Source organism: Gavialis gangeticus, unplaced genomic scaffold (assembly GCF_001723915.1).
Source record: "Gavialis gangeticus isolate Ggan-Ray unplaced genomic scaffold, GavGan_comp1, whole genome shotgun sequence".
NCBI classification, from domain to species: domain Eukaryota; kingdom Metazoa; phylum Chordata; order Crocodylia; family Gavialidae; genus Gavialis; species Gavialis gangeticus.
The window spans coordinates 64,712,090-64,735,192 of record NW_017729030.1 but is presented as its reverse complement, the minus strand read 5'-3'; the positions used below and the strand labels follow the sequence as shown (position 1 = coordinate 64,735,192).

The 23,103-nt window shown below is 44.2% G+C and overlaps 1 protein-coding gene across 1 annotated transcript; it reads left to right on the top strand.

The window, feature by feature from the left end:
• The first annotated feature begins 133 nt into the window (after nt 1-133).
• On the top strand, nt 134-22,190 carry REST (RE1 silencing transcription factor). Its single transcript, XM_019522295.1, has 4 exons — nt 134-219; nt 1,583-2,493; nt 8,713-8,796; nt 20,014-22,190. The coding sequence occupies exons 2-4, from the start codon at nt 1,593-1,595 to the stop codon at nt 21,705-21,707; spliced, it is 2,679 nt and encodes an 892-aa protein (XP_019377840.1). The 5' UTR covers nt 134-219; nt 1,583-1,592; the 3' UTR covers nt 21,708-22,190.
• The last annotated feature ends 913 nt before the right edge of the window (nt 22,191-23,103 follow it).

Below are 23,103 nucleotides of genomic sequence, written 5' to 3'. Positions count from 1 at the left end.
CGGGCCGGGCTGGGCCGGGTTCCCCTCCCCGTGCCCGTGCCCCCACTCCGGGCGGGCCGGGCCGGGCCGGGCTTTGTGCCGCCGCGGCGGGGAGGGAGGAGGAGGAGGAGGAGGGAGGGGAGAAAATGGCCGATGGCGGCAGGAATGCGGCGCGGCCCCTCCGCACCCCGAGGTGCCCCCGGCTGTGCGGGAGCGGGGCCCGAGGGGCCGCCCGCTGAGGTGCTTCCCCTCCCCCCCAAGGGAAACGGGGTCTGTTTCGGGCGAGTGGGGTCCCGCGAGGGGTTGTGAGGGACGGCGGCCCCTGCTTGGGCTCCGTGGCGGGGGGCTGGCAGGCGGCCCGGAGAGCCGTCCCCGCGCTGGTTCTGAAGGGAGACCGAGCCGGGCGCTCTGGAAAGCCCCTTCCCCGGGAGGGCGGGTGGCAACAGGAGCCCAGTCTCCCCGGCCGGGCGTGTGTACGCTAAGAGGGGTCTGTCAGCACCCCCACGCACACAGCCTGGCTGAGAAAGGCCTGCGGGTTCCCCGTGATTCCTGTGTTTTCTGTGATGTAGTGGGGGACGGTGCTGCTTTGAGCAGGGAATTGGCCTAGCCAACCTCCTGAGGTCCTCTCCAGCCCTCCGCGGCTGTGATTCCAGTAGGCCTCGCAGCAGGGAGGCGGCTTGTTGTGCTGAGGGTGTTTTCCTCACTCTCAGTTGTCCTCCAGTTCTCCCCCCCACATCAGGCAGATCTGTTCCTCCTTCTTTCCTTCCCCTCCGTGCCACTCCACCAAGGGTTTGGGGGGGTTTTCTGGTTGAGGAGAGCACCGCAGTGGGTGATATTGTGAGGAGCGCTGGTCGCCTGGAAGTGGTGCTGAGAGTGCAGCGAATCCAGGTGGACTGATTAGTGCCTTTTGCTCTTCCGGGCTGTGAGAGGGGTCTGTGTGCATCGTGGCTTTCCAGCCCCCGGGACCTTTGGGGAGACAGCTCTGTCCTGATTTCTTATAAATTGCATAGAGAAGAGAGGAGGGGGGAGGAGAGAAGGGGAGAGAGAAAAGTAAACCAGTGAGCAAGTGAGTGAGCACACTCTCCAGAGTTTTTGTTTTGTCTGCTCTTTCACAAAAACAGATACAAAAAGACAGGAGAGGGAAGTTTAGCAAGGCATGGGAGAGAGCATGTGTGATTTCCAGGATAGACTGCATGGAGCAAGGGAAATGATTCAGAATTGCATCTCTGGGCATATTCTAAATTTATGTCAACAGTGAGTAATTTATAAAGCTGAGGAGGCCCCTAGTTGCTTCAGACTATCAACAAACTGATGAGAAAAACATGAAAGGCAGTTTTTAAGGGAAAGAAAAGGATGATTTCTCATGGGAAACCTGTTTTGGTTGGTTAATAAGAACATTTTAATTTAGGAAAGAAATAACTGCTGGTAGATCTTTTAGTTTTTACTTTACTGTTGTACTTAATCGAGGTAAGATTGGTTCAGATTTTGGTTTGTGCATGTCTCCTGAAGTACTTATTGCTGATTACAAAATGGGGTAAAGTATATTTTAAATGGTCAGATTTTTATTGGTGCTCTTTTTTTCGTTTCTTCTCTTTTTTATCAGAATTGCTGTTATGGCAACTCAAGTGCTCGGCCAGTCTGGTGGCAATGGCTTGTTTCCTGGCAATGCTAACATTGGTATGGCATTGTCTAACGACATGTATGACTTGCACGACCTTTCTAAGGCTGAGCTGGCTGCTCCTCAGCTCATTATGTTGGCAAATGTGGCCTTGACAGGAGAAGTCAATGGCAGCTGCTGTGATTACCTGGTTGGAGAGGAGAGGCAAATGGCTGAACTGACAACAGTGGGGGAAAGCAACTTTTCAGACAGCGATGGAGAGGGCATGGAAGATGCACAGGAAATGGAGAGTGACCCTGATGGACCAGAGAACATGGAATTAGAAACTCTTGAAATGCCTAACGTGGAAACCCAGGATCCAGCAGCTTGCCCGCCTCCTGAGACTTGTAGCCTAGACAAGGACCAGTCATTGGAAGCACCAAGTACTCCAGAGGGCACAGAGGACAAATGCAAAAACTTGAAGAGCAAACCGTTTCGTTGCAAGCCATGCCAGTATGAGGCTGAGTCTGAGGAGGAATTTGTGCATCACATCAGGGTTCACAGTGCTAAGAAATTCATCGTAGGAGAGAATGCAGAGAAGCAAGCCCAGGTGAAAGAGTCTGATTCTTGCACCACAGAAGAGGCAGATTTCTCTAAGGGGCCTATTCGATGTGATCGCTGTGGCTACAACACTAACAGATATGATCACTATTTGGCTCACTTAAAACACCACAACAAAGCTGGTGAAAACGAGAGAGTCTATAAGTGCACCATATGCACTTATACGACAGTCAGTGAATATCACTGGAAGAAACATCTAAGAAATCATTTTCCTAGGAAAGTGTACACATGCTCACAGTGCTCCTATTTTTCAGACAGGAAGAATAATTATATTCAACACATTCGAACTCATACAGGTAAGTCTTTCACCCCTGTTTGGTTTAAACCCAGTGCAAGTATTAAGAAACCTGATGAATGAAAGAAAGTGAGGCTTGTGTTTGCAAAGTTTGATCCACCCGAATAAGCTCTTTGTTCTGAATTCCACTTCTGTAACGTTACCAGGTTAGCTTCTATCTACATGGAAGCCTGTATGCGATATGACTTGTACTTTGTAATCATGGAAGACTCGGGAAGCATATCTAGTATCAGGAATCCCAGGGGAGAGTAAGAGCACTGTATCTGATTTGTTCAGTAATACTTCATGATGACTAGGATGTGAATATGTAAGAGTAAAATGTTTTATTGCAATAGACATTTCTGGGCCTACTGGGTGAAAGCCATTTTTCTTTCAAACAAAATTGATAATCATTTTTTCAAATGTGTGCAAGTTGATTACATACTTTGGAAAATTTTACCAGATAAAGCTTGACTGTTTTCACAGTAGGGTGTATTAATGGAAGATGTGAACTGATGCATACCTATGCAAGAAACCCTATCCTTAGACCTTGTGCCCAGTACCAAGTCTGAGCAGCGTTCACTGTACATGAATCTCATTAATATAAAAATATATATATTTTTGTCAAGTAGGTGTCTCACATATGAGATTTGGAGCCAGTTTATAATATTCCACTGATTTGAAAAGGAGAGAAGGGGGCCACAAGTTACTGGAGAGGCAGAGTGTTCATGGAGTGGCTTCCAGCACAAGTCAAAATAGAAGCTGATCTGAAATACTTCACTTTTAGAAGTGGCTCCTAAGCATCAACAGCCATGTACCAGTTAGCTCTGAGGTAGCTTGCCACATCAGTCTGATAGATCTTAGAGAAGTAAGGCTAGAAGGGACCTTGAGAGATCAGCTGGTCCAACTAGGGATTGAACCTACAATGGTAGTGTTATTTTAGCACCACACTCTAACCAAATGTAGATGCTGTTTATTACACTATTTAGCAGGATGGACACTGCTGGCATTGGTTTCAAATATAGGGTCACTTAAGAGTTTCAGATTCAGTTCTGGGGAGTTTGGGGATAGGTCTTCCTTCTTTGCTGCTCTCTCATGGAAGGGGGTTCACAGCTGGCTAGACTAGTTGGTGGTCTTCTCATTATGCCCTGGAGAGTCTTCCCAGGACCAGCTTTAAGTTCCAGGTTCATGGGGTGGGGCCCTCTGGTATATCCCATTGGCTTGACCCCTTTTCTTTTTACCTGGTTCCTATTACTGGGGGCAGTGCTGGGTGAACAAAAAGCATAGAGAATTTCTCCTTTAAAGTCACTGCTGGTGACTCAGGTGAAATAAAATGGTCTAATTTGTTTCATCTTAATCCCCTTCATGGTTCATCATGGTTAGAAATCTTGTTTAGAAGTTTGGGACTGGACTCCTGAATGCTGTGGATCAGTGCTAGGTGGACTGGTGAAGCTACGTGAGGAAGCTTTGCGGTGCTGACCTGCCATTATGTTTCTTGTTAAAATGTGCTCATGTTTTTAAAATGGGTGGAGGGTGGGTTTAGAGGACACTATCATCTCCCATATTGCACTTCTCTGAAAATAGTCCACTTACTGTTTCAAAGAGCACAGCTAAAATGATTATAACTGAGAGATTAGGAAGAAAAAAATAACCTTTTTATTTTTTAAAAATAATCTTTTTTAATAACTCACCTTTCAGCTTGTTTGTTTTGTCAAAGTCTCTGCTTTGTGTGGATCTTTGCTAGGTCACCAGGAGAAGAGGACTTTGTAGAAATTGGGAAATATGAGTACAGAATGCACCAAACTGTCTTTATTTTACATACATGCCCTTTCATGTATGTAAAAAAAAGTGTTTGCCTACTCCCATTCTGAGGCTACACTCAATGTAGGCCTTGGCTCTAAGCTCTCAAAAACTCTCATTGAGTTAAAGACCAAGCATTTTATGGTTTCTAAGCAAAAGTGAGCAAATGCCTTTCAGCACCTCATTCTACAGCAGCAGCAGAACACAGGGAGGGGAAAGAAGGAACACAAGAAAGGAATAATAAAAAAGAAGCCTCAGTCATTTTTCATGCTGAGGTTAGTCAAGCTAAGCCCCATTTTCCAGTGTTCCTGTCTCTGACAAACAGTATGTTGTAATTATGAGTCATTGTGTTTTGGACTGACACGCGTTTGCTTTGGTTCATCAATAAATTAACTAGGGAAACTATTATTAAAAAAAAAATCAAATAAAACCCCACGTGGAGTTGTTCAGATGCCAGTATTCTTAGTTACTGATTAAAACTTAACCTTGTAATTACATCTAACCTAGCTGGTTGCTTTCTTCACAGGGTCTTAACTCTTAAAATGTAAGCAAGAAACCTGAACTATGCTTTTTGCACACACTGTTCCTTTTTGGATTTTTCAGATATTTAAGCATGTCAGATTTGTGCATGCATGTGCATGTGTGAGGTTAAAAGAAGTAGTTTTAAAAAATGAGTAAATTATTCCTCGATTTGTTGTCTGCCAGGTTAAATAGTTTATGCTGATTGCTATGTATTTGTTTTATATTTTCTTTTTAACTTTGACTTATGATAGTCTACCTATGTTCGGACTACTGTCTCTATTAACAGTATAAGAACTTAAGAGGATCCATCTTAAACTTTTAACTGGATTTTTCTTTATTTGCACATTATTGGTTCTGTAATTTCTTCCCATATATAGTTTTATGTTGCTGGAGTGGATGATTTGTAGTTGGTACTTCCATTTTCTGGTGATTACTAGAAATTAAAATTTTAGGTGGAGGAGTTTCTCAGAGACTTGACATGCCTTCATGTACTGAGAAAGGCATGTGTAAGAATTCATTAGCATCTTTATTGCAAGAGCAACACAAACTCATGGAAAATAGACCGAACCAGAATAGTCTTCTGATAAATTCAGCCTGCACATGGTTAGAAATCTGAAATATTTTAATTGGATTAGACATTTTTCTCTAGGTTTGCAGTGGGTGTGTCTTCATTTCAAAGTTATCTGGTATGTAAGCCCTGGGTTGACCTAACTTTAGTTTGAACATCCATGCTGTAAAACTGTACTAGAAGTATGGTCTTCACAGTAGTATGCTACTTGTCCATGGGCAGAAGGGCCTGGGACATATCCTTTGCCGTAGAATAAGCCACTCTGATTTTTCTCAGTGAATTATTAAACAATTTGTCTTCTTGGGTGTGGGAAGGGTAGATTGTGGGAAGTCAGTAGAGAACTCGCAGCATTTCAGGTGGGATACCTTTATCATCTAAGATGTAAAGTGCATGGGTTGAACAGTCTGAGGGTATGATCCCAATCTGGGGAAGGCATGGGGACAAGTGGTTACTCTACTCCTTTTGTTCTGGGGTTGGGAGCAGGGACAGGGTGGGAATGGGTCGGTGAGGAAAGACTCGTCATACTTCCCCCAGACTGGAGAGTCTTTTTCCTGTAACTCCTCTTCCCTCTTGTAGATTGGACCAGGAGGGGAGAGGAGTAGTGGGGCAATGGGGGGTCTTCTCAGGAAAACTTACTGGGAGGTGGGGAACAGCAGCAGCTTAACTCCTCCACGATCAAGAGGAGTCAAGCTACAGGAAAATGCGCTGCCCACCACCCCAAACCAGAGTCCCTAGTCTGGGAAAAGCGCAGGGGAAGCTGCAAAATAGGGAACACTACTGCTCAACTCCTCCCTGCTCTACTCCAGATCACAGAGGAGTTGAGCAATATATAGGCATTCATTCTTGTGAAACAATCTCTCTCAGGAGAGACCTTCCAGGCATCAACCTGGAAGATCTTTCTCCTGAAGGGGACACATTTTCTCAAGGAGAAATTGAATGAATACTTGTAGGCTCCTAGTTTCTACCAGAAGAGAGCAGTTTTTCTTCTGGTAGAAACATAATGCCTGTATGTGGCCTGAGTGTGGGTAGCATGTTGGCTGTTCAGCCTTTACCTTCAGGTGGCTCAGCTAGCTTGAGTCTAACATCCAACCACACTTGGGTCAGAGCCACACTGGGGCAATACCCAATAAAGGGTTTGAGTTAATGAGTTAATTCTTCAGTGAAGTCCAGCGAGACCTGAGCTGCTGGGTCACATATGTGCTAATGAAAACCCCATCCTTAGGTATGGAGCAAAACTATATTATTTAAAGAAAAAGTTTACCTGTATTTATAGAATTTTCCAGCACTGTGCTGCTGTATTAAACATCTGAAGTACCTTACAAAGCACAACTGTTTCTGTGAAGAGACTAATATTTTGTACCACTGAAAGAAAAGCTTTAAATAAAAGTATGACTGTAGCCCTTTCTGCATTTATGCACATGAGCAGTCCTATTGATGGCAGTGAGGCTCTTCATGTGCAAGAAGTCACGGATCTGCCTAAACGTTTGCAGACCAGGGGTTTAATTTTCAGGATTTTATTTTTATAATGGGATTTACAATTCAAATAGAAACCCTGTCATTAGCAGTAGTTGATAAAAGGAGCCTTTAAAGTCTAGTTAATCATAATATGTAATTTAAAATTTCATTGCTTTTTTTTTATATGAATGTTAAAATAACCTACTTGAATCATTTTAAATTGCTGCAGTCTACATAAAAGTGGAGGGGTTTTTTTGTGGGGGGGGTGAGGGGGTTAATTTGTAATAAAAGCAGGAATGTGAAACAGTGAAGCACTGATAAACAGTTACCTAGACAAGCTAGAACCTTTGATCCTATACTTGCAGGTTGTAAAGAAGCATTTAAAAACAACACTTTACAACCTAAGACCCACCCCTCTCTTTATAGGTGACTTAATTTCATTGTGCCTCTGGCAACAATCTCCCATTGTTTTAAGTGGGAGGGGGATTACAACGTTGCAGGCGTGAATTTACCTTTTGGCTGCTGATCTGATGAACAGTGATTGGATAATTGGGTTGGTTGGAGGAAGAAATTTAGAGCTAGTCTACAGTACAAAAGGCTTTGCTTGTGTCACTCTCTTGACAAAGAATGGACACAATTGACCCTGGTGGAAGAAGTTTTGTTGCTGGCTTAATGTTCAGTATGAGTTACATTGACAAAAGACTCTTTTATTAGCATAAGTCACATTTGCACAGGGGGTTATGTGGACGTAGCTACCTGATTGGGAGTTCAGTGTCTTTTATGCTGCATATAAAACTGGACTTGATTTTGTGATTCTATAGCAATCTTGACTCTAATACTAAGCAGTTAAGTTCCTCTCCTTCCCCTCCTCCAGTCTCCTCCCCACTGGGTGCTTTTACAGCAAGAATATAGATGTGTGTTTTAATGTCATTGAATGTTTACCTTGGCATTTCATATGCAATAAGAGGTCAGGATAAATACCAGTTGGCAGCAAAGGATTTGTCTCAAGCTGTCTAGCACGTGTGAATAGTAAAAGCTGCTGTCTCTTCACTTGGGACTTGTCTAGGCTTAGAAGTATTTGTTGGGTTACTGTATTGGTAAAGCCATATCAGCAAATGCAGTAGTGGAGGCTGTGTAGTCATGTAGGTGAGGGGTAGCAGTTTTTTCCCTTCTGACTGATATAACTACATCAACTTATCTTTTTAAGTATAGAGCAAACCTACTGTCTTACCTTGTGTTAGAGTTTGTCTGTACATGGGCTTATTCTGGAATAAGTACTGCGCCCCACCATCATCAAACTTGACATTGCTATTACATGGTTAACTCAGATAAGGTAAGAAGCCACTTTATGCCCAGAGATCACACATCCTTCTGTTTCCTCGGTCCTCAGATGATAATTTGGGTCTTAGTACGTCCTGCCTAGGTGCAGTAAAGGCTTTCTTTTGGTGTGGTAGACAAAGTTTGATAGAAGTCAGGCCAGGGAAGAACTTCAGATCAGTGAGTCTAAGCAAGGGCATCATGAGATACTTCTGAGGGTGCTGTAGAGTGGAGTAGAGTATTGGCAGTGTTAGGCATGCAAACACCTACACATGATTCACAAGACAAACCCAGAGATTTCAAATAAGAATCCATAATTCTTAAGTTCTTGTAGTGTCAAAAACATTCTGACCAATTGTGATCTTTCTGAGTTCTTTGCAACAAAATAAATGCTGTGTAATAAATAGTTTTTGAAATAGGGTGCTGCTCAATTTAGAAATGTTATGGAGAGGTGCCTTGTGTCTGAAAAGGTTGATAACCCCCCTGCCTTAGAAACTTAACTTCTTCAGATGCTAAGATTTGATACCTAAGATTTTCTGCCATGTTTTGGTTCTAACTCTGTTTGTTTGGTTTTTACAGGGGAGCGTCCCTATCAATGTGCTATGTGTCCTTATTCAAGTTCTCAGAAGACCCATTTAACCAGGCACATGCGTACTCATTCAGGTTGGTAAAAAAGCAATCTCACAATAATGTGGGGAAAAGTTAATGATATTTCAGGTTTTCTTGCTTGTAATATATTTAGTAGATGTATTTACTGCTGCCCAAGTTTAGACTATGCTCATTGAAATTATCTAGCTTTTTAGTTACCCACTTGTTAATCTTGTGAGGTTCTAACAGGTAGCATTGACAAAAAAGTACCTCCCACCTCAGATAAAGTCTTTTATTTGAGGTGGGCAGCATTAGGTCATGTGACTGAGCAGTTTCTCAAATTCTCAGTTGTTCTTATCCCACTTTCCATTTTGTGCAGACTTCTGACATGCAGAGAGTATTGCCTTTTATATGCTAAGAATGCTTCTCGGCCTTTTGAAGGCTCAGGACAAGTGTAGAGGGTTCTTAACCTGGCAGGGAAAATACCATGCATCTGTGTCCAAGAAGGCAGTTTTCCTGAACCACATCCTGGGAGAACTGCTCTTCTGGCGTGGTTCAGTAACTGCCAAGGCGCAGCCGCTTTAAGCCCAGTTTATGGAAATGGGAGTCTCCTCCCTTGTTTGCTCCGAAGGCCTTATGGCTAAGGGCAAGCAACACTTGGGGGCATCTGAACCCCAAGTCTCTGGGCTTGGGCATGCAAGTAGGATGTGCACCAAAGGTTTTGGAAACATCTGAAACCCCAGGTGCAGGTAGAAGATGTTTGCTGGTAGTAGGGCCACTTGTGGTTCTGAACACTTGGATTTGGAGTTAGTTTTGGCTAATTTGGCCGTGGTGTCATGGCGCGGGGTCCTAGGGGCGGCCGTGATCTCCCCTAGTGTCCCGTACCATGCCAAGTTCACATTAAAGCACCCTCATTCTTACCCACCACATCTTGATCTTTTATACGTATAAGGGAGGCTGCCTTTTGTCCCCTTGGACATCGTGCTCTGTTGTATCCTGGCCCCTGTTCTGTATTGTGTGATTCGGTGCACCTCAGCCTTATGGGCTATGTATGGCTGCAACTGCCTCTGTACCACACCCCAAGCCTTGCAGATATCCTGGACGTTGTTCCATCTGTCTGGCTCTCTGCACCTCTCTGGCACCCAGGCTGTCCGTGGCCCTTGTCTTGGAGCTGCGCCCCACAGGCTCTCGGGCTCTCTGTGCCTTCTGGCACTCATCAGTCACCGCCCCCTTTGCCTCGGGGCCTCCTCACGCCGCCCCCTTTGCCTTGGGGCCTCCTTGCGCCGTATCCACAAACAGAAGCTGCTCGTGCCATCAGGCTTCTCTACTCTGCTTGCTCCGGCAGAGCTCCCTCTCCCTGGGCTGCCAGCAGAGCACTGCCCTCCTGCCCTCACTCCTGGGGTTTACATGTGCCAGGTCCTGCCCCTTCCTGTCAGCTGACTCCCCAGCGGTTGTCCTAGCAACCAGCATCTGTGACTCTGGCTGCCCTGGTAACTAGCAGCTGGGCTCCCGCCTCACTGCTAGGGCTCTCTCCCTAGCTGTTTCTGCTCTAAGGAGCAGGGCACCTGCGTGCTCTGCAACACACCTCCCCTCTTTATAGGAGCAGAGCACCTCGGTGCTCTGTGACACCTCCCCCCTTTAACTCCAGACTCACTGAGCCGAGTCTTCATTCTTGCCAGGTGTTCCATCCATCTGGGGCTCTTCTCTTGGCCTTCCTTCAGGCACCCAGGAACTCAGATACAGGAGGCGGAGATTTTCAGGTGCCTCCTACTCGCCTTTTACCCAAGGTGCACTGTGTGGGATTTGTTGGGAGTTACCCACCACAGGTAGTCCCCCCACATTAGCCAACCTTGGTAAATTGCACCCTTTGCCGGCCAAGCTCCTGCCTACTTTTTGGGGTTTTTTTTCTCCTGCTCTTCTCTGCCTATCCATGTTCCCTTCCTACACACCTGGGTCTCTTTCTCCAGGTATATTGTGGGGTTTCTTGTCTATCTCTGGCTCTCTGAAGGTCTTGGAGCCTTCCCCATATCTCCCACTGTCTCCTTAATGCTTTCTGGGCATGTTCTTCTTTCCAAAATTCTATCTTTCCCCAGACAGTGAGTCTTCCTACCGGTCCTTTGTAGATCTTAACGTATGCCACTCCTCCAACTCTCTCTTCAACGATGTTTCTCAGCTTCCACCACATGACCTGCCTAGGGATGTCATTTACTCAGGCTCTGATCCCCTCTTGGTTGGTTGTTCCCTCCTCCTCATCTCACATGTTTTGGCTCTATCTTCCTTTCTGGGCTGAATTGCTCCCCTTTTTGTGGAGCCTGGCTTTGACCTGTGTTGCCCTAGGCCCTGTACTGTCTGTGCACAGTCCTGGTAAATTAAGCAGGAGGTCTCGCTCCTTGAGGAAGTCCGTTTGTCCTTCCTTGCTGTTCCTACATCTGTCAGGCATACTTCCCTTGGCTGCCCCTCACTTGGTGCTATGCTTTCTCCCTTGGCTTGTAATCTGATTAATTTCTGCAGCTGGATATGGGTGCAGCTGACAAACCGCGCAGGCGGTTTTTTACCATGCGCTTCCTCGTTTCTCCAGGCCTCTGCGACAGGTAAGTTTTTGCCTTCCTCCGCCTTAGTCTGGGATCTGCCTCTGAACAAGGCTTCCTCATTTTCTGATCCTGTACCCCCAGGGCACAACCCCCCCCCTCAAGATGCCTTTGGGCGCTCTGCTTTCTCGCCCTTGGGCTATACATGGTGGGCTGATATTCTCCTCTCGTGAATCCTCTGAGTCTCAGTCTCTGGGAAACTTTGCTGGCTCTGGATGGTGCAGCATCCTAGCTCGGGTGATTTCTAGGAGAATCTCTACTCCCTTCAAAGCCTCCTTCAATACTTCTAACTCCTGGTAATGCCCCTGGCGTTCTGACTTGGCAGCCACCACATACTCCGCTAGTTGATTCCCCAGTACTTCCAACCTTCCCCTCATTGTATCCGCGGTGTTTATGGTTTGAGTTCTCTGTCCTGCTTCTACCAGGTTCACTACCTTCTCTTCTGGCCTCTCAATCTTCCCCAGGTCTCGGATTTTTATAGCCATCTGATTGTTTGCCTCTTGTAGTATCTTATTTTTAGCTTCCAACCCCTGGATCTCTTTCTGCCTAGTCTGTACTTCAATCTGTAACTGTTCTTTTTTGAATTTATACCTACTTCCTTAGCCTGGCTATCATCCAGGAGGATTTTAAGTGATTGTACCTGCTCCTCAAGTTGTTCTCTTTCCTCCTTCATGTTCTGTAACTGGGCTCGCAGCCAAGTGTTCTCACTCTCCCTGGCTCTTAGATTCTCTTCCAGGGACAGCCTCTGTTCACCCAAGGTCTTATAATCCACCATATAGGCTTTCATCTTTTCCACCTCCTGCCGAAACCTCTTATCTGTCTCTACTGCCTGAGTATGACTCTCCATTATCCTATCTTCCATTTCCTGGATTTGATCCTCTGCACGTACTTTCATGGCTGCTGCTACTTCTAGCTCCCATTCTAACTGGATTACGTCTTCTTCCAGTTCCTCTCTCTTTCTTTGCTCGGCAAAGTTGCCAGGTCTCCAACCTCCCCTGTTTCTTGCCTGCATGGTCCTTATCTTGGTCCAGCCTTCCCGGGTTGGCCTCAGTCTTGCTCCCAAAATTCTGGGCAATAGGTATCCTTCCTTCAGCCCCACCTAGTGAGCTGTGGTCCCACTGCCTTCCTGCCAAACCATCCGTTGCCCTACTCTAGCCCATGAATTCGTCTCCCTACTTAGGGACACAGGGTTCCCTCCCTGGGCACGGCCAGCTTCCCGGCCAATGCACCAATTGTCACGGTGCGGGGTCCTAGGGGCGGCCGTGATCTCCCCTAGCACCCCCTACCATGCCAAGTTCTCATTAAAGCACCCTCGTTCTCGCCCACCATGTCTTGATCTTTTATACGTATAAGGGAGGCTGCCTTTTGTCCCTTTGGATATGGTGCTCTGTTGTATCCTGGCCCCTGTTCTGTATTGTGTGACTCGGTGCACCCCAGCCTTATGGGCTACGCGTGGCTCCAACCGCCACTGTACCACGCCCCAAGCCTTGAAGATATCCCGGATGTTGCTTGGGCTTGTCTCGCAACCGCAGCCCCACAGGCGCTGGGGCTTGTCTTGCAACCACAGCCCCACAGGTGCTCGTCAATTGCTGCCCCCTTTGCTCGGAGTGCTTATCACGCTGCCCTCTGCTCTGGGGTTACCGTAGCCTTGGGGCTCAGGTGGCTGTAGCTGTGCCTGGCCCCCAGTCTCCTCAGGGTCTCGAACCCCCTGCAGGGCTCAGGCGGCCTCAGCCTTACCTGGCCTCCGATTCTCCACTCCCCTTCTCAGGGCTGGGGTCAGTGCACCCCCGAATGCTGTGCCATCTCTGGCGCCGGGGTCCCCACGCTACCGTGGAGCCCCTGTGAGGCCTCCTCCAACCCCTAATAGCCTCACCCGGTCCTCCGGTGTTTATAAAACTACAAACAGAAAACTCAAGCCCCTGGGCTATAACATAAAATCTAAGCCATCTGGCCAACCATTATTCAAATCCCCACCAGGGAATTCTCCACCCCGTATCCACAAACAGAAGCTGCTCATGCCATCAGGCTTCTCTTCTCTGCTTGCTTCAGCAGAGCTCCCTCTCCCTGGGCTGCCAGCGGAGCACTGCCCTCCTGGCCTCACTCCTGGGGTTTATATGTGCCAGCCCCTGCCCCTTCCTGTCAGCTGACTCCCCAGCAGTTGTCCTAGCAACCAATACCTGTGACTCTGGCTGCCCTGGTAACTAGCAGCTGGGCTCCCGCCTCACTGCTAGGGCTCTTTCCCTAGCTGTTTCTGCTCTAAGGAGCAGGGCACCTGCGTGCTCTGCGACACACCTCCCCTCTTTATAGGAGCAGAGCACCTCAGTGCTCTGCGACACGCGGATACAGATTATTACTGTTGTTGTTATTATTTTTTATTTAATGCCTTGTTCTGTAGAAACATTTTAGGTTAGACAAGGAAGTTTAGGTCAATTTTTTTACTTTGAAATCATATATAAAAAAGCTGTCTTTGGGACGGGGAAAACAAGGTTACAGGTATTTGTGTTGCAGTGAATTGGTATTTCAGAACAAGACACTGAATTACAGCTGTCCAATACCATAGCTGATAGCAAAATGCCAAGCTTAAAGGAGGTGCTGGCAAGCATAATCCCTTATTTTTAAAGTAATTTGATGTAAACAGAGTGGGCTGGGCAAGTGCAGAACATGACTACTTAAGTTATAGTGGAGGAGTAGACTTTTTTCCCCTTGCTTTCCAAGATATAATCCAAAGTTTAGTAAACTACTTTTTGTCCACTGTACTTTTTAAAGTGACATGTAAGCACAGAAACATGATGATGAAGGATGTGAGAACAGATCTTGAAGTCAGTGAATCAATGATAGTTTACAGCATCACAGGATGTAGGCCATGAGGTCCAATATGTAGTTTTCTTTCTGGAATTCAAAGAAAGGAGTTAACTGTTTTTTTTAAGGGCTTAACATAAAACTATCATAGTTGCTCTCACTGTATGAAGATTCTTTATGTATGTCAGGGGTGTTGAACTCATCTGGCCCTGCGGGCTGGATCAGTGGTGAGGGACCAGTCTGTAGGTCAAATGAATTGTGTGGGTCCGGCCTATGGGTCAGATCATGTCTGTGGATCCCGCATGCCATATCCGGAGCATGTGGCACCTGCTCCAGCCAGTCCAGGACCTGGTGAAAAGAGGCCTGGCGTCCTGGGCATTTGGCTGCTGCTGCTGCAGGAACAAGTTGAGATGCTGGGCTTTCCACAGTGTTGCTGTGGCTCCAGTGTTGCTGCTCTTGCCTGGGTGCATGGCAGCCAAGCCAGGGGGTGCTGATGGCCCAGCTGCCCAGAAGCTTCTTCCCACAATACAGCCAAATGCCCAGGTGAGAGATACGCCACCAGAGTCCTACAGTACTGTGGGAAGAACCCTGACATGGCAGCTTTTTTCTGTGGCTGCAGCCAAGCACCCAGGCAAGATCTCCAGCACTGGATCCCCATCAGTGCTGTCAGGAAAAGCCTGATACTGAGGATTGTACCATGGTGGCAACCAAGCACCCACGATGGTAGGCTTCTTTCTGTGATGCTGCCAGGCCACCAGCTCTGTAGGTCTCATCTGGACACTTGGCTACAGCCACAGAAATAAGTTGAAATACCAGGTTTCACCCTGTGGTATTGCTGGGGCTCCAGCACTGCAGCTCTTGCTGGCTTAGGTGCCAAGCACCCAGGCAAAAGCAGCAGTGCTGGAGCCCCAGCAACATTGCAGGAAGAAGCCCAGCATTGGGGGCTCTTGGCTGCTGCCATGGGAACATGCTGCAAGGCTCCTGGGGCTCCCTCCAGCACTGTGGGTCTTACCTAGGCACTTGGTTGCTGCCCAGGAAAAGTCCTCAATCAAAGCTGTGGGCTGGAGGACCTGGTTCTGTGGGCCAGATCCAGCCCATGGGCCAGATGTTCAACACCCCTGATTTACAATGTTGCAAAAAGAAAAGCGAGTAATCCCTTGGAATGATTACTCACATTTTTTGTAGGACTAAAAAACAAGTTAGCAATCTTCATTAATATTCATTTCAATCCACTGTTTGTTGGCAAAGTCATGTTTGCATTCTCAGAAACTTTTTATACTTGTGTCCTGGTCTCATTCTCTTCCAAATCCTGCTTGAATTAAGTGGTAATATCTCTGTTACATGGCTGTTGTTGTATTGAGATAGTAGTCAAAAGCATAATAGAAAACCTCAGTGGAGCTTTACCCACACAACTTACTCTGTTAGAACCTATGTTAGCTAGAGTGATGCAAGAGAAATTTAGTTTGAATATTAGAAAGGACTTTCTCCTTTTTAAGGGTGGTTAAACATTGGAACCGGTTACCCAGAGAGGTTGTGGAATCTCCATCTTGGAAGTTTTTAAAAACAGGTTAGAAAAATCCCTGTCTAGAATGGTTTAGTCAGCAATGATTTCTGCCTTGAACAAGGGTTTGGACTAAATGACCTCCTGAGGTCTGTTCCAGCCCTACTTTCCTGTAGTTCTGTGAACTAGCTGATGTTTTATTTTGGTTTGCTTCTTTCTTGACAAAACTAAAAAAAACAAAATGGCTTCAAGTGAAATCAGAACATTTCATTCTATCCTAAACTAAATGTTTAGTTTGCTTTTTGGGTCAACTGAAACTTTTGGTTGGACCTAAAGTGTTGGGGGTTTTTGTCATTTATGGGCACTTATAACCTTTTGAAGATGGTTAACATTTCAAAATGAAATAATCAGAATGAAATGTTTTGAATTTTTTAAATATTTTAATATTAAAATAATCTTAATCTAATTTGTTTTGGACAGAGTTATTTGAATTTGGGGAACATTCAGGAATTGTTTTGATTGGTCCATTCCTGCTGTGGCACATAAAGTATTTGTTGAAAAAAATGTTGCCCAAACCTGGTATTGATTTCTTTTTGACTCTAGCCTCCATAAGAAGAGCAGGATCCAAATCCTAAATCAGAGGAATATAAGTATGAGAATAAGATTATGTTACCACATCCTTCAAATGAGAGAAAAATGTTCTAATCATCCAGTGTTTAGGGAGATAAAACACAACCAAATGTATTAAACCAGCAATAGACTTCAGTTCTTTTCACATACTTGGTTGTAAGTCATCTTATGACATGGCACAAGAAGCAGTCTCTCAGATCCTTAAACAATGGGAATAGTTAGTGACCATTAAGTTCAGGTTCCTGAGTATAGGGATTCTGTCACCAGAACTAGTACTAGTACTGTGATATTAATTTTGTATGGATTATGAAGGATAAGAGGAGAGAAAAAATGAGGAAAATATTTAAAAAAAAAAAAAAAAAAAGCATTGACCTACGGTTACTGTCCCAAGGCACCACTGATGAGGATGACGATGATGATAAAATTCTCAAGCTGGAAGTGAGGGAATTTTTAACCTCAGGGTGGGAATCTATTTAGTGCTGTGAAACAATAACAGGGAAAAATATAGACCTCTAAAGACAGAAATTAAAAAGCACAAAAAACCCAAAGCATGTGAACAGTCTCCTCTCAAGATACACACCATTATATGAATTAAATAATAAAGTTGTTTGGAGGTTATCAGAGCCAAATCCATATCCCTCTGCAAACTGAAATTTAACCCAGGTGGGCCAATAGAACAGAATTGAGACTCTGGTAGGTAAAATGTAAGATAGATGTTAGGAAGGCTACAGTGCGTAAAAAACAAAGCACCAAAGATATAAACAGACCAGAATATTCCTGAAGCAATTCAGAAGCAGTAGGCCTCTGAAGCGATTCCATGAGTCTGCTAAGTTACTAGAAAGCAAATAGAGTCTTTGAGAACTGAGGTAAATTCTAATATCCTTATCCTTCTCATCGCAGATGTTTGAAAGAAACAAACATTTTGTCCAATACTGCAGACAAGGTACTTCCAGAGGTTGAAGTGCCTAGAAAGGAATGACTTTGATGAATTGATCAAGTAAAGAAAAGGGTAACAAAAGTAAACTGTCCCCTGAGGCTGTGGTGCTGAATTAATATTGTGGTAACTCTTACTCAGTGGTCTGATTACAGTTACTTCTTGAGCCAACCTCTTTGTGCTGCCCAGAGCCAAGTTGAGAATAAATCCCTCTCGTGTAGTTCCAAGAAGCTGTTCAAGGATTTGAGAATTGTTTCTCTAAACTTTGCCTCTCGCATTTGATCAGCTGGTGTGCCGGTGGTTAGTCACTCGCTGTTACTGTTATTTTGCTTTCCCTCAGCACTGTAACCCTAGCCCTCCAGCTGCAATGCCTGGCAGAAGCCAGGCGTGACTTTCCCTGGCACCAAGAGGGAGCTGTTTCTTACTGTATGTCAGAGTCCAGGGGATGGGAGACTTCTTTTTAGTTCTGGCCCCTCAGTGGCTGACTCGCATTGACTTGCCCTCTATCAGTCAGTGAATTTCCAGGGATGACCTATAAATCTAAGGAGCCTCCAAGCATGTCAGCAGGATGCTGTGGATAGATGGAGTTAGCTTTGCAATTTTTATTATACATTCACCTGTGGAAGGAAACTAAGCATTTCCAAAATGAGTATCATTAGAATCATGTTCCACCATTGCCTTTGCTGCTGTGCCCAATGGCTTTTCCACAGTAGTCAGCTGTTTGAAGTTTACCTTTTATTTAACAGCCTTCATCAGGAGGATTGTATCTTCTCACATGGCTACCTGTTTTTATCACTCTACCTCATGGCTACATTTTATTGTCTGTATTATCTACGGGTCTTGTGTAGCTGTACAAGTTATAAAGACCATCCTGCTCAGTCCTTAAGAACAACCTGGATCTTAAGTCTGGGTGTGGTTGCAGTGGGGGCTGCCATGACCTTTATTATCTGGAATTAAGCAAGTGGGCAGAAAGTAGGAGGAAATATAGCTTCTCATCTCTGGTAGTGTTGTTGAATGGATACCAGTGTGAGAGAGAACCGTACCCACACACACACTGACACCCCCCACCATACCCCAAAACACACCCTCCCACAGCCCCCCCACACCCACCCACCCCTACTATACCCCTTCACACCCACCTTCCACCCTCCCCCACATACCCCACTCACCATACCTATGCCCCACATACATGCCCCCCACATCCCACTATACCCTTACACTCACTCCCCAACCACACAGCCCCCACATACACCCCTTTACCTCCCCGCACACAATATATAAGAGTAAGAATGTATTTTGAGCTGTTATGCAATTGCCTCTAGATATACTATGCAAACAACATAAATCAGGACAAAATATGTTTTAAATAAAATAAGTTATAGTAGATGTTTGATTTATTTTTTTTTAGTGTATGATTTATTTTTTTTCCACTTTCAAGATGACATTCCCCACTCCCAAAAGGAATATTTCTGGGGCAAGGGGAGGGACTTCTGGTGGCAAAGGTCAGGGATTAGAGGTGGGACTTCTGGTCCCAAGATAGCAACCAGGGGGTGGGGTAACTGTTAGCTTACCAAAACTCATTAAGCAGGCCTCCAGATGAAATAATTGTCCACCCCTGTTATAGAAGACTGACATTGCATTGGCCTCCAGCCCCAGTGCAAGACAGGAAAGGAGGCTTCTTTGGGAAATATGCCTCAGAGAGGTGTTTCTCAGCTACAGTTAATTTCTGGAGCTCCTTCTGGGTCAAGTGTTCAACATGTCCCCTGCCTGAGGCCAAGTCCTAGGTCAGACTATGTACTTGTGATTTGTTGATATTGTGCCTTTATTATGCTTGGGATCAGTAGCTGGAAGTGACTCGCGTTAAGTCAAGATACCTCAAATGACTGGTGAAAATGTAGTGTAGGAAAGGCTTGTAGGAAGTAAGTAACCAATATATTTAATTACACAGACGTTTTTGGATACTAGTTCAGAATACAGAAGCCTAGCTATTTATTAGTGTAATTATTTTGGGGTTTTTTTTTTCAAAATGCTTTTTAATTGTTACATTGAAATATTTTTACACATTTGCCTCCTGTATATAAATAGTAAAGTTGACTGTGCTGATAACACTTAGCAGACAAGGTATTTTCTAGAACATTATACAAGAAGTGCTGCAAACTTACAAATACCCTAGTAATAGGATAGATGCACAGTGAAAATCATTGACCTCCTGTTCTGAAGAGTGGTCAAGACATTAAATGAAATACAGTGCTGCACATTATATTCAATGCAAAGCAATTTTTAATCAACGTCTAAATAGTTTGGGTGTTTTCAGAAAACTATCTTTTAATGTATGTTTTATTGCTTGGCTAGACATGGATAAGTATGTGTTTTCTTCCATTTTACTTTCAATGCACATGAAGCTTACAAAATCTTTGTAAAGTTGGACTTTGTTTTTGAAAATGTTTATATAAAACTACTGTTCATCAACTGTCAATTTCCATTTTTCTGCTATGCATTCAATGGACCGGTTGGGTATGGATTCCATTTGCTAATATTACTATAGAGTGAGCTCTTCGGGTATGTATCCACGGACAGAATGTGCAATCTTTTTGTTGCTTGCCACCTTTTTGTTTTTGCTGTTTTTTTTCTCCTTCTCTCTTTTCTTTGTACTGTTGTTGGTGTTTTTGTGAATGTGTTTGTGAGTATAAAATTGTGATTTTGAATTTCTTAAATTGGCTTTTCAAAAATAAGCATGGCCAAGTTATTTTTAATTCACATCTATCTCTGTATAGCATTAAGTGTTTGTTTTTTCAAGTTTATTAATCAAAATCACCCCCCTGCCCTCTTTCCTTCCTCAGGTGAGAAGCCATTTAAATGTGATCAGTGCAGCTATGTTGCCTCAAACCAGCATGAAGTAACTCGTCATGCAAGGCAGGTTCACAATGGGCCTAAACCTCTGACCTGCCCACACTGTGACTACAAGACAGCTGACCGAAGTAACTTCAAAAAGCACGTAGAGCTTCATGTCAATCCACGTCAGTTCCTTTGTCCTGTCTGTGATTATGCTGCATCCAAGAAATGCAACCTGCAGTATCACATCAAATCCAGGCATTCTGATTGTTCTGATATCACAATGGATGTTTCCAAAGTGAAGCTACGGACTAAAAAGAGTGAAGCAGAACTTTCTGAAAGTGCCAAGGACAAGACAGAAAAAGAACAAACAAAAGGCGAGTCAGCTGAAAAGAAAAATGAAAAAGCTGTAAAAGTGGAGAAAAAGGAGAGCTTATCAAAGGAAAAGAAGTCAGCCAGCAATGTTTGTGTAGGTCAGGTGACCACCAGAAGTCGTAAATCAGCTGCTGAAAACAAGGAGGCGGATGTTAAAAGTGAGAAAAGTGCAGAGAAATCATGTAAAACAAAGAAGACTAAAAGAAAGGCAGAGGTTGAATCAGTTTCCTTAGAGCAAGATCTTGCAAATGACACACAAACAATAGCAAAAAAGAAAAAGAAGATAGAAAATAAATCACGAAGCAATCAGGAAGCCCAAAAGGGCGAAGTCACATCAGAAGCACCTAAAAAGCTAAACTCTTGCCTTAAGAAAAACAGGAAAAAGAAGGCTATAAAGAATAAGCATAGCAAAAAAAGCAGTAAATCTGATCAGGAAAAGATCCCAGACGAAGCAGCCCCTGAAAAGCCTCCCATCACAGAAGAGGATGGAAACGGGAAGTCTGACAGTCCTAGTGATGACCAGCAGCCAGAGCAAGACCCTGTTGCTCCAGCCCTGGCTGATGCTGACAGCCAGATCCCTGATGGAGAAAGCCGGATTCCTGATGGAGAGTTTGTCCAGGACCAGGTATTCCCTCCTCCACAGCCTCTAGAGGAAAATGTGGAGCTAGAGGTGAAAGTTCAGGAAGCACCTGTTGCAGAGGAGGAGAACAAAGAAGCTGTTAATGAGAAGGAAGTTGAGAATAAACCTGACCAAAAGCAAGCCACCTGCCCTGAGGAGTGTCCCAGCACATCTGAACAAAGCCAGGAAAAAACCCTAGATGTGCCAAATGATGCAGTTCCAGACCTGATACCTCCGCTGGAGCCAGAACAAGCCTGCGAGGCAGAACCTGTGACACATCCAGATTCAGCTGATCCGGCAAAGGCAGACTTGCCTGCGGAAGAGCCAGCCCCAACGCTGCCAGCACCAGAAAAGTGTGAGCAGGGTCCTAAAGAAGCCTTGGCTTTATCATCTCCAGACAACACAGCAGTAAATGAATCTCAGGAAATCGATGAGGACGAAGGCATCCACAGTCACGACGGCAGTGATATAAGTGACAACATATCTGAAGGGAGCGATGATTCTGGGTTAAACGGTGCTCGGTCTGTACAGGAAGAAACGAGTAGAAAAGCATCGCAGGAAGCTGCAGAAGCCGCAGTTGCAAAGGAGAACTATGTGTGTATTTTTTGTGATCGTTCGTTTAAAAAAGAAGGCGAATACAGTAAGCACCTCAATCGCCACTTGGTGAACGTGTATTACCTTGAGAAGGCAACAAAGGAGCAGGAATAACCGAACTGCAGTTGGGTAGCAAGTTTATTCTTTTTTCTGTAAGATCTTATACAGCTTATGTACAGTTACTGTAGAATCTTTTTTGAGATGCCGTCTGCTTTAATTAGTATTTGGCTTAATGACTTTTTTAAAGTTGAAAATATTTTTGCCAACTTTTATGTAATATTGAATTCATTAACAGTTATATCTCTTGAGAAGGTGAGTAGGGTGTGCGAGGCTGTATTGTATTAAATCAGTGTAAGCCTCCAGTTTGTTAGTTCATGCAATTGTTTTATAAATGGAGTATTAGCAAACAGACTATAGCTACCCCAAAGTAAGTCAGATCTTTCTAGAACAGTAGGCATTAGTTTCTTTTTATTTGTGCAGCCAGATTTTATTTTAAGTTTTAGGTTTTTCATTATCTGAAGATATGGTGGTATGCTAAGTGTTTAAGCTACTCGGGTTTTTTTGTTTTTTTTTTACAGACAGGTTCTGTTTCATAAAGAGAGCACTTTGATAAACAAATCCAAGTTGGTTAGAGAGAAATGTAATCATTTGAAGATAATTATAATTCTGAACATACATTTCAGATCCCCTAATCGTGAGCAGTAAGCCAAAATTTGGAAGGAATATTTCCAGTTTTTGATTGGAGAACTTGTATCTTGGTAAATATATAAAGTAGTAACTGTAGCATGTCATTGGCATTGTTGTGGGAGAGCAAGCTGTGGGATTGTTTTTCTTCTTTTGATTGTGCTTTAAGGGCTTAATATATTGCACATTGTTTTTGATTCTTACCTATGCATTTTTTAATTCTTTAGGAATAGAGTTTGTGCGGTGTGTGGAGGTGTGTGTGTGAGTGTGTGTGTGTATGTGTGTGTGTGTGTGCGTGCGCGTGTGTGTGTGTGTACACACACACACACACATACACACACACATACACACACATACGTTTGGTTTTGTTCATGTCTCTTTTTTCCCCCTTTTTTCAAAACTTTCAGATTCGTTGCTTACCCTGGGCCAGTTTTTGTGATAATCTTTGCTGTTGTTTTTCTTGTTTTCGTGGGGTATTATTGATTGTGCATGAAGTTGATAAAATTATGAACAGTTTGGTTATTTTTAAGTAGCTTTAAAATTGTGTAGTTTGGTGGGAAAAGGATGTTGATACAAGTTCAAAACACTATTTTCAGTAATCATACTCATAACATTTTCATTGTATTTTTTCATGGAAGTGCCACTTCTGGTATTGTAATACGTAAATTGAGTATTAATTTTAATTCATTTATAATTTTGGATTACCATAAAGTGAAATATTGAGTGTAGGGGGAAATGGCCTGCATACTTCTGCAAACCCTGATTCATTTTTTCCTTTTTGTTTCAATGTGGGTAACTCAGTCTTCCTGAAGAGAACAAATTGTAG

Excerpts from the sequence above, each read along its gene's own strand:
- REST (XM_019522295.1), top strand. The coding sequence starts at position 1,593 with ATGGCAACTCAAGTGCTCGGCCAGTCTGGTGGCAATGGCTTGTTTCCT. Across the intron at positions 2,494-8,712 it reads ACACATTCGAACTCATACAG|GGGAGCGTCCCTATCAATGT; the intron begins GTAAGTCTTTCA and ends TGGTTTTTACAG. Across the intron at positions 8,797-20,013 it reads GCACATGCGTACTCATTCAG|GTGAGAAGCCATTTAAATGT; the intron begins GTTGGTAAAAAA and ends TTCCTTCCTCAG.